This window comes from Cottoperca gobio, chromosome 22 (assembly GCF_900634415.1).
Source record: "Cottoperca gobio chromosome 22, fCotGob3.1, whole genome shotgun sequence".
In the NCBI taxonomy this organism is placed as follows: domain Eukaryota; kingdom Metazoa; phylum Chordata; class Actinopteri; order Perciformes; family Bovichtidae; genus Cottoperca; species Cottoperca gobio.
Window position 1 is genome coordinate 17179114 of NC_041376.1, and position 12128 is coordinate 17191241.

Below are 12128 nucleotides of genomic sequence, written 5' to 3' on the forward strand. Positions count from 1 at the left end.
TTTGCTACTCACAACACAGCACATAAACAGTGGTGGAGGCGCTCCCTCCTGCCATCGTTGGCGCGCCGTAGTTTGACGCATTGCAGATCCGCCCTGGCCAATCAGCGGCCTCTGTACAGTGTTCAGAATATTGCGGTTCTGCTGTGTCCAATAAGAATCCGCCTCTCAAAAACAAAACCGCAACTTCCCCAGTGCAGTCAGCCCTGAATGTATCCTTCCGCATGAATAAAACTGTGTAGCACAAACTAGTCCGTCACTTTGACAGATTAAAAAGAACTAGTATAGTAATAGATACGACAAATTACCACTATTATGAACTAATCAATTATTTTTATTAAAGTTAAGATTATTTAGTTTCCCCTGACAGAATTGCCCTCATAATAAATCCCCACTACATTTCAATAGGTTATATTTCATGGTAATAATGAAAACACATAATACTGCATAATATGTTATGTGAAATGGGTCAAAGAAAAAACAAATACATTTTTTAGGGTTGTTGTAGGCTATTAGTAATGGTGATGCAACACTAAGGTTTTAATTTAGGCCTACATAATGTCAACGCATAGCCTACAGGTCAATTTAGAAACCCTGTTGCAGTTAATCGGAAGACGTGTGTGACACATTTATTTTAGTTCCGACCACATGTGAAAAATATATTTGGGTTTTGAGTTTAATTGTGTCTATGATTTTGATGCCAGCCAATACTGATACCTCAGCACAATGTATGATGGGTGCCAGGTTGTGTGGTTTATGCTGCATATGTTTAATACATATGGCAGGTCCTGCATTATTAGTTATTTTTTTGGCCATGTCTTGTAGAGACCTTGTTTTAAGAGCTTTTCTATGTATATTCCTAAACACTGTATTTAATCACATCGGCACAAACTAACACAAAGTATTACTCCAGCATAGTATTACTGGCTCTGAATTTCATGAGAATTTGGAGGCGACACATTGCACAGATTCCATAAGTGATTAATCCAATATTGGACCGTATGCAATATAGAACAATCTTTTTGTACCGATCCTTCGCTTCTCTTTCTAAATAATAACTAGTTTTAAAACTTAAAATTTAGGATAAATTAACTTCCCTGTAGGAAACATGACAACCCCAAAGACAGGTACACGCACAGCAGGAGGCGCGTGTGTCTGTGCGACGTTTCAGAGACTGAGAAACAGCGAGGACGCCTCACTGATTGAGCGAATTTCCCCACAGTGCGGAAGAATACATTGAGCCTTACAGCAGTGGTTCGTCTTGCCCGCCCGCCTCCAGCCAGCCTTGCTCAGTAGCAACCTTCCATTTCCTCTCTCCCTGTAGCGTTAGCAGACCGACGTCCTCGACTCAAACAGACATGGTGAGTATTCTATCAACAGTGATTTGTGATATGTACGACTTGAAATGGTGTTGATTTGATTGAATGCCAGCCAGGGATTCTGAAGTCGCTCCAAGATAGTATTTTTGTTGAAATATCTTGCAGCCTCTATTGCAGCGCGAGTAGAACGGACTTATACCGTTGAGTCAGCTAACGTTAGCTGTTAGCACTGTGGTGGCTAGATATAGCGGCTCATCGCTGCGAGCGAGAAGCTTATCGTACCGTTGTTGCTTAAGCGCTTACCCGCAATTGAAATGATAACGGTAGTTATCCCACACTGAAGTGTAACACTACTTGTTACAGGTGGCCACGTATTTGCTGTAGTTGCGGCGGTTCGGTTGGCTGCCAATGTTAGCATCACAGCTAATGTCACATCCACAGTGACTGATTTTCCGGTATCTGACATCGCTCAACTATCCATTTTCTCATCAAAAGTAGTAACGCTAGTTTGTTTCCGCAGTGATGCTGGAAACGCAATTGGTATTGTTGAGTCGTAATTGTTGATGTCGGTATCGCACCGAAATATGTTTCCGGTTAGATTCACAGACATTTAGACATTCAGCTGCGAAAAAGAGGGGTGTCGTTACAGACAGATCTACATTTCTGGCCACCGGTTTATTCTACTGCAGCTATTACATATTATCACCCTTCCAATAGTATTTATATAGGGTCATGTATTTTAACTAACTGTTACTATAATAATGATCGATAACAAGTATCAAAGTACAACATGTAACCATTGTAAAACTGCAGTGATAAAAACAGAGTCCTAATTAGGTCACATTATATGGTGTAACACCTGTACATTGTCACTGACTGATGTAAGAAGAAAATCCTATCTGACCATTGCAAGCAAGAAGAAAATAGTTTTTTATTCCTACAAACATAGATATGTCTCTCCCTCCTAGTTCGGGTGCAGTTCTGCACAACTGTGACTTCTGGTTTGTTTGTCCACAATGTAAGCTTCAGTGTCCCTGGAAAAGCCCCCGGGAGCCGGAGCATCATATGCAAGTCATTGTCTGTAGTTTAAGCTTTGGTGGTGTTTCTACATTCACACACATGCAGTCATGTTATCATGTGAGGAAAAAGGGATTTTCTGAACTTTTCTTCAGGCTATATGTAAGTCTTAAATGGACACAAATATTGTTTAAAACATGCGATCTGCTGAACACAGTTTGTTCCTGGCTCCATCATTACGCAGGCAAAATCCCCTACTTCAGTTAACTCCATCAGTTCTGTTAACACTGTCACTTAAATTCATGTTTGTATCGGATTATTTTCTAGATAACATTTTAAGGGAGTTTTGGTTGGTTGTGTCCTTGACACATCCTCTAGTCCTTACATGCACACCTTGACTAACATAGGAGTTTGTGTCCTAGAGTGTGTCCAGCCTTCTGTCCCAGCAGCTCATTCACTACAGTAAAGTGTTATAAACGCCATCACAGGTGGGAAATATTTGCTGATTTATAATAAAAACCAGCAGCTCCCTCTTTCTAGAAGACCTGGGTCAAAAAGGTTTTTTCCCCACATCAGTAGAATGACTGGTGTAGCTGTCTCTTGAAGTAGGATTGTTGTCTCACTGTGCAAATACAACTTTAATTTTTTTAGATATTCGAGGCAACATGACAATACATATAAAGATAACATCCTTTATTGTAGCTTTCATTTTGGATTACTAAAGTCCTTTTTAGATGAGTTTAAAATCGGAGTTGCTTGGTAGTCTATATAATGAAAGTAGTCTGACCGGTTTTCACAATGAATGACAATAGTGGAATGAGCTGTGTTGAAACAATGACACTTCATTTGATTGTTCCTGTTAAATTATTTAAAAATGGATAAGTGGCCCCTGACAGGCTTCTGTAGTATTTCTTTGTTTTAGCTACCTGTTGGGTTAGTTGCCATATGTGCTACATGGTTTGATTGTGTTTGCTATAGCTACATGGTTGACAGTTTAGTACAAGAAGTAGGAAGTAGGATTGAGACTCTTGCAATAATTACGGTTTCTTTCCATTTGTGGAACTTGTTAAGGGAGAAAGACTTGTCTGGTCAGTCTTCCTACTGTGGTTGGAGGGTGACTCAAATGTGTTCATAATTACCACCTATTTTATAACATAGTGACTACATAGTGTTATTTTCCAAGAAACATTTTCTTATTAAAATTACCACATTTTATAACTGTTGTTGGTATTCATGGATTAATCTTGATTTATTTAGTTGCAGTGGTGGAATCAGAAAATGTTCCCCTTTAATTTCTTGATACTGTCCATGGGTGCTGTAAAAGTAAATCATAGGGCCTACATGCTGCACTCACATGGTCTGTGTTGCCAGGCATTGCAGTGGCTTGAGAGGAATTTGGCCGGGGTATTAGAGGGGTTAGCAGCTTGTTAACCACCGCTAGAGTGCACACACACACACACACACAGGCATAGACACGCAAACATCCTTGCTGTCATTATCATCGGCCAAATTCTGAAAGCTTAATATTTATTGCTTGACAGTACTAATACCTTGTGGGTGAAACATTTCAGTTTTGACCGTTATTCTCACCTTTCCTCCCTCTCATTCTCTCTGTCCTTAAGGTCAGACACAATCAAAATATAGCTAGGATCAGATATCAATATTTAGAGTATTTATTATCATCATCACCTCTGTGTTTTCAAAAAAACTTCCACACAGTTTTGTAATCATTTAATGTTACAACATTACACATTCTGAAAAAGATTCAAATATCAGCTTGTGGTCAAATATTTCAGCATTAAAAAGAGCATAGAACAGTAAGAGGAAAACTACATGAGGGTTTTCACGGATCAAATGCTTAAGAGTATACTCATTACTTGTGGAAAGGAAAGACATGAGAAGATTCACAAGCAATGGTGATATCTCGTGTTGAATATTGTTGACAGCTCTATCTTGTAGAGGACACACTTGATCCTTCGAACATCTGGTTAGAATGCATCCTTGCACATTCTTGTATCTACTAATATTAGTTACAGTATGGATTGATTCTTGTAAGAAGGGCAGTTTTCCATTTTTGGCTCATTTATTTTAAGTAGAACTAAAGGCCCAGTGTGTAGTATTAAGGGGGATCTATTTGCAGAAATGGAATATGATATTCATAATTATGTTTTCAATATACACTCACCTAAGAATTGTTGTTTTCGCTACCTTAGAATGAGCACTTATCTACATTGGGAGCAGGTCCTCGTCCACAAAGTCCGCCATGTTTCTACAGTAGCTCTGAACGGACAAACCAAACTCTGGCTCTAGAGAGGGCCTTTCGTGTCTTTTTGTTACCTTTTTGTCACCGTAGTTCTGTTATGCCAACTGCCGCCTGAATTTAATTTCTCCTAAAGTAGTGTTATGGTAAGGATGGCCTCTGAGCGAGTTCCTGAAAGATACCACGGTGTTACTGCGGTTTTGCACTCAGCGGCTCGTTACCGACCTTTTGGAAAGGGAGAGGTGAACTTGGTATTCAGTTGGTTGTAATCTGCAACCACAACGCTACATATCGGCAAATCTTAGTCCCTTTTAATTTGGGACTCATGGAAAACTCCTGGGGAAATGTCACTCACAGAATCTGTTGTCAGTGTGACCCATGATGCTGTCCAGGAGGTCTGATGACCAGCCAACTGATCCTCCCTAGGAGCTGCAACTGTAGCAGTCAGATGACAGGCCACAGTTTAACACGTGCACATAGACGCACACAAAACCCCCGTGACCTCCCCCAGTCTGGACACTGTTACTCTCACACACCTTAAATCAATTTTCCTGACATGTTTGGGTACCCTCCTCTGGCCTGGCCTCTACACACTCATTCTCTCTCTCTGTCAAAGTGTTGAAGGCTATTCATCTATTGAACTACTGCAGGAGGTGGACACTTCATCTGTGCATCCATCTTTACTGTATGTCTGCTGCGGAGATGGACAGACAGCTAAGCCTTCACTGTCATGCCTAGGCTTACACACACACACACACACACTGACATGGAGGCACAGGGAGTGGGGTTCTCTATATCCAGTTGGAGTCAGATGCAGCCAGGGAAGGATAGCGTTTGGTCACGTACACTCGCAGCGCTGCAAGACACAAGGACAGAAAGAAAGATCGGCTGTTAAGCAGGCAAGCAGACAGATTTATTGAGAGACAGACAGACGAATGGACAAGTAACCAGGAAAACATCAACAGAAGGACCGGCTTTTCCATCAGCTCATGGTCGAGAGACCTCGCCCGTCAGCTCAGAACCAATCCACTGACCTTTGCCACTCCAGAGGGATTGTGAAAACGTCTGTCATCCATCCAGCCATCCACTGACACTGGATAGATTGAAAGACAGTCCTGCATTTATCCAGTCATCTGATCACTATTTATGAGTCCATCCAACTATCTACCTATCCAGGAGGACTAAAAACATAATCTCCTTTGCCAGCTACTTAAATCAAAACTTGAACTGTTGCCTCTAGCATACAGTTATGTAACTATTCAGAGAGATGGCGAAATTGGCTGGCCACCATTCCCTCTATCACTTTTACAAATCAGGAGCGACTGATAGATGTCTGGCCATAATTATTTTCATCCACCTGTTCCTCCTGTCCTGAGACAACATTCCTGCCCTTCATGCCATCATTCCCTCATCATGCTGCCTAAGAAAGTGGCTCTGTACCCACCAGAGGATGATCTGGTGAGTCTGTCCACCGTCTATGACCTCTTGGATGAACAACAGCACTACTACAAAGAGCTCATCCAGCAGCAGGAGAGGAACTACAGAGCATTTCTCCAGATGCTGATGGACTCGTCATCTGGCCGCATGGACAGCCTGGTTAGAGAGATGCAGGACCTGAGGAACTGCCTGCAGAGAACCAAGGCTGAGCTGGCCGAGGTTAAAAAACAGGGGGTCCAGAACGGCAAACGAGCCGAGTGCCTGGCTGAAGGCCTGGTGATGGTGCGAGGGGCGTTAGATGGCCTCAGCCTCAAAACAGGATCAATTGGGGGAGGTGCAGGAGGAAGAGGTGTGGATCTGAAGCAGCGCAGAGGAGGTGGTGGGTTAAGGCTGGATGGAGGAGGAAGAGGAGGTGGAGAGGCGAAAAAAGCAGCACCGAAAGCAGTGATGCTGGTGGCAGACCTCACAGATATCCACTTTGATGACATAAAGGTTGTACACAGATGCACACACAGGTTTGGCTATCCACAAGCCATACATCCCACTATATCAGTCAATGTTTTAAAACGGTATCTGATTGTGGTTCATACTGGTCACTTGCTGTGACGATATGAAATTGTATCTTACAGTGTAGTTCATACCAGTTTGCTGATCCCAAGTGCTTCTTTGAGTTTGCTCATTTTGGTCACCGCACTTTTCCCATGACGTGCTTGTTTTATTGGGCGTGTCCTTGACACCTAACTCCATGTAGTGTACCGTTTGAATTATGATTGTTGAAGTGTGATGGCTGTTGATGAATTGGCTAAGAAGTAGAGTTACTAACATCGTGGAAGTAAATGATAAATATTGCGTAAATCCAGAACATGGTTTTTATCAAAACCTGTCACTCGTTGCGTCCCAACCTTTACCTGAAAGACGAAGCTATTTTGTGTTTTAAAAAATTATTAATTTTTCTCCCTCCTTTTCTTTCCCTTTCTCCTGTCTTGTGTTTTCTAGGCTGACCAACTAACAGAAGAGCAGATTGCAGGTAAGGCGACAACATAAAAACACTCCATCTTTATTAATAAACACACATTCTTTGCATAGGTCCATACGTTATCACATGGAATATCAGTTTTCTTTTTACATCTGCTGTTGCTAATATTTTCTTTGAAACCTTTCCTCCAACTTGTTCCTTCTTCCCCTCGTGTCTGTCCAGAGTTCAAGGAGGCCTTCTCCCTGTTCGATAAGGACGGAGATGGGACCATCACCACTAAGGAGCTGGGCACCGTCATGAGGTCACTGGGTCAAAACCCAACTGAAGCCGAACTCCAGGACATGATCAATGAGGTGGACGCAGATGGTAAGCTAAATTGGGGAAGGATTTTGTTAAACTTTTAACTATATGGACTAGTTTTATTTATAGACGTATGTATGACTTCCTTTCTCTCCCCCTCTAGGCAACGGGACAATTGATTTTCCCGAGTTCCTGACGATGATGGCAAGGAAGATGAAGGACACTGACAGTGAGGAGGAGATCAGGGAGGCCTTCAGGGTCTTTGATAAGGTAAGACGAAGTTTGTGTTTCGTTTTGCATTATAAAGATTAAAAAAAGAATCTTGATGTATAGAGTTTTTAATCATCAGCAGTTTAGCATTAATACACAAAACTCATTCATCTGAAATCAGTGTCCCTAAACTTCAAGCCAAATTATGCAAGAATATAAACTTGGCGCCCAAATCACAAAGTTTCAGTTTCAGAGTGCTGAAACGCCAACAATCCTCCGGTGCGCCGAGCTCCCTTTCCTGGCAGCACAGCTAACTGAGCTAACAGATAACTAGCTGACAGCAGCTACAGTTAACAGCAGTTAGTGTTACCTTAGCAACAACTAAAGCTTTCTGTCCATCTGGAAACTCCGTAAATCAACAGGAGTCGAGGCAGAGCAAACAGAGGACATCAGAGAGGAAACAGAAAACATTTCCTCCATAAAATGTGATCCAGTTTCACCGAAATCAACTGAATGCAGTTGAAAGCCTTACTCTCTTCTCCCGGGAGATTGTACGACCCGCTCACAAAAGATACATAGTGCAGGAACAGGCGTTCGGGGTGCAGAGTGGTACTAACAGAGGCACCATTCTCCCTATTACAAGTCGATGTAGCATCACCATGATTTGAAGCTGTTATTTTCAGGTAAAATTGCTACATATTGTTGCTTTAAGCAGACAATGATGTTTGACAAAGACTCCATTTGTCTCATTACAAATGATGTGTGACTGTTATGCTGTATGTTTGTTGGGCAGGATGGCAACGGTTACATTAGCGCAGCAGAGCTGCGTCATGTGATGACTAACCTGGGGGAGAAGTTGACAGATGAGGAAGTAGACGAGATGATCAGAGAAGCAGACATCGATGGAGACGGACAAGTCAACTATGAAGGTACAGGAGTGCAAAGTCTGTCTTACACACACTAATACAGTCTGCATGCATAAAGGAACGCATAGCTATGCACACGCACGTCCTTTTCTCCATCATTAGTATTCCTATTAATGGCAAAATGATGTAAGTTGACAAACACTGATGATGGACATAAGATATGTAGTCACTTTGTGTCCAATAGCTGGTTTATTTTAGTCTGATCATGATTGTTTCACTGTTTTAAAGTACACAAATTAAACGCTGTTCCTGATGAGTTTTATTGTTTCCTCCCCCCACAGAATTTGTTCAGATGATGACCGCCAAATGAACTGGGCTCACATTGGAGACAAAGAATCAGTCAAATGTTTCACTTACCTCTCTTATTGCAAAAATCTACATTTATTCATACTGTTCTGTATAGACAACTTAAACTGAATGTTGGAAAACTGAAAATCTGTCCATATAAACAAGCTCAAAAAAGGTAAAAAGAAAAATTCTAAATGAATCTGCATGTACTGGCTTGTATCCCCGCCCCCAGCGCTGAGCTGCCCAATCAGATCTCAACTCGTTAGCTGAGCAGCCTCTCTGCATCTGGCTAGTTTGGCCACTGCTCCTCTGCTTCCTGGTTCCATCTGCCTGATGTCATGATGATTCTATGGGCTGGCCAATCGCCTTTCTTCTATGACTTCCTGTTTTTCTTTTTTCTGTTCTTCATGCATGCAGCTTTAGATGGGTTACTGTTGAGAGCCCAATGGCAGAAGGCTGTTGTTGGGCCTCAGGTTGGCCTGGGACCCACAGAGGTGGGAGGGGTTAGGTGACAGATGGATGGGAGGGGGTGAACCAGGGGAACCTTTGCAGTTTGCTCACCTAAATGAAGTCGGTGAAACAGAGATATTTTTAAGAAAAATATAAAAATGGAATAACTAAGAACTCATTTTAGATTCTGTGTTTCTGGCATGTCAGGATATTCATGTTATCCTTTGTGTGTTTACCTTTTTTGAGGGGGAAGCTGGGGTGGGGCATAGATTTGAGGCTTTTGGGTATTGTATGTTTGGAGGGGTTGGGTGGTCTTTAAAGGGGATGATATACAAGAGCAACTTTGGGGTAATATCAGTATCATGAGTATTGGGTTTTGCAGAGTTGGAAATGTACAATCTGTGGTTATCACTGAAGCATGCTTAGGTACAGTATATTGCCCCAAAGGTTATGTGTGTATCATGATTCTACGCGGGTGTTAATTTCACTTTAGTGGGGGCAGGGTCGGTGCTTTGTGGCATTTCTATCTTGTGTTTGTGTGTGAGTTTGCGTGTGTGTGTGCGTGTGTGGGTGCGGCGAGGCCCGGCCCAGTCCAACTGTTCTGTTCAGTTCAGTTGATCTGCATTCCAAGTTGTACATGCTAGTCTTTACATTTTGTTTTTCCAATAAAAAAACATGAACTAACTCTTATTGGGTCTGTGTGTTTGTGTTTTCTCTCTGTGAGGCACATTCTGTGGGTGACGTGCTGCTAGAAAATGACTCATCTGTGCTGACGCTAAACCTCCGTAATGAACTGTTAGCAGAAAGTTGGTCTGGTTTTCAACAAACGCTCGATGAGAGCAGAAAAATAATACAGAAAGTTGTAACTAGTCTTTCATACAATATGAATATTTGCATAGCAGCAAAGTAATACTGAACAAACCCTGCCCATATATTTAAACATGGTTACTTTAATTATCTTCCCTTGAAGAAGTGTGGCACAGATAAACGAGTACAATAAACTATATCACACTTTCCATACGAGGGAAGAGTTGCGTTAAAGGAGAATTTCTAAAACACGGGACTATTCAAAGTGTCCCAAACACTGGTGACTGGTATGGACTCGTGACTAATCTAATGATACAATTAGTATATACGTGTCAGTGTTGGGGGGGACTTCTCCAGATCATCGAGAATGTCTGTCTGCAGATGAGGAGGCGTTGCTAGGCAACAGAGCCAGGCATGTGGTGGGTGGAAGTGGAAGGAGAGGGAGCAGAAAACTGTGGGAGTTTGAGGAGACAGGGGGGGGGGGATGAGGAGGTTGAAAGACAATAATAGAAACCCAGGACTTGAGGAAGAGAGCGAGGGATGAAAACAGATTTACAGTGCGTCTTAAAAACCCATAAAATGTCTCCTCTCCCTGAGATGCCTCCCTCTTTCCTCTGATTCAAAAGCTGATATTCTCTAACGGATGAAGCCAGTGGAAGTTTCACAGTCCAACAAAGAGACTAGCTTTACTATGTATGCAGTATAACTTCATGTTTGTACCACTGGCACTGATGCTACAATATTTCAAATGTAGCTGATAATTCTGATTATTGCAAACACACAAAGATGTTCGATTTATCCATGTTTGTAACTTTACTTATGTAACTGTCTGAAGTGTATTAATATATCTTGCAGCCAGTCCAACGTGATTAACAGGGTCGCTCCGATCCAGAAGATTCTTTGCCTCAGATTCACCTCACACACACTCAGACACACAATCCCCCAGCTCTGTCCTCCAGCTTTCACCCACATAAATATTTCAGTTTTCCACCTGACAGCCAGAAGAGCAGATATTCAGATTATTATCGATCATTATTTCATGTGAAAATCACCAAGCTCCATAAGAAATTTGCTACATTTTCAGAATGTTCGAATTGATGTAAGAATATAATATCTTTTGTGATTGTGATTCATGCAGGTGAGCACCATGAACATGCAGCCCCAGTTATTACTGTCATATGTTCAATAGAAAACATAACTGTTGAGTTCATTACATATTTCAGAGGCTGTATGATGTGCAGCCTTTAGAAACACTGGTGTGTCCTCCCGTTTTGTTTTGCAGTGACAGTATCTCTTTTCTGAATATTAAACGCTAACTAATCAGCGACTGGTGATCAGCGGCGTCCAATAGGATGTCAAGTCTCAGGAGAAATCAACCAGGGTTCAATAACAAGACCCTCAACACATGTGATATTGTGTTAGTTGAGTAGTGTGCAGTCACAAACGACCATGGAGTAGACTGTGAAGGATTTGGAAGAAATATGATTCCATTGATGAAATCTCTTGTAATTGAATCACCTTCTCCATCAGACGTCAAGAAATTTAGGAGAAGTGGAAAATGTGTATTTCCCTGAAACACCCCTTCTTTCATTTGTATTTCAAATGAAAAACAACCCATTTTTTTATTTTTGTGTTCTATAATTACATTGTAAACAGCTGAAAACGTGGATGACAAAAAAGACTCAAGTACAAATGTAATGGAGAAGCTGGAAGCCACCAAAATAAAAACATTTAAGAAAAAACCCTCTAAATTGAGGTGCAGTACTTGGCTGAGGTCGTGACCTTTAAAGGTAGACTAATTGTTAGTGATACCAGAGAGTCCTGCAGCAGTGGGGGGCCGCGGTGTGTGTGAGATTGAACTGTGGCGTCCTGACACTCTGGGACAAAGCCTGTCAGCGTTGTAATCCTCTGATAAAAGACACACCGAGGAGGACATGCCTATCCACTGACTGACACACACCTGAGAAAGTAACACACACCGCTGGCCCCGAGGTCAGTGAGAGGGAACACCACACACAGGTCTGTACTAACCAAAATATCAAGCCTTAAAGTAAAGATTCTCTCAACTGAGCATGAGCAGAAGAAACATTAGTTTTTCAATATTTGAAACAAACAGACGAAGAAGTCCTGCTCGTTCTTAA

The 12128-nt window shown here is 41.9% G+C and overlaps 1 protein-coding gene across 1 annotated transcript; it reads left to right on the forward strand.

The window, feature by feature from the left end:
- Positions 1-1148: 1148 nt before the first annotated feature.
- On the forward strand, positions 1149-9865 carry calm1a (calmodulin 1a). Its single transcript, XM_029460100.1, has 6 exons — positions 1149-1358; positions 7027-7057; positions 7229-7372; positions 7470-7576; positions 8310-8445; positions 8724-9865. The coding sequence occupies exons 1-6, from the start codon at positions 1356-1358 to the stop codon at positions 8750-8752; spliced, it is 450 nt and encodes a 149-aa protein (XP_029315960.1). The 5' UTR covers positions 1149-1355; the 3' UTR covers positions 8753-9865.
- The last annotated feature ends 2263 nt before the right edge of the window (positions 9866-12128 follow it).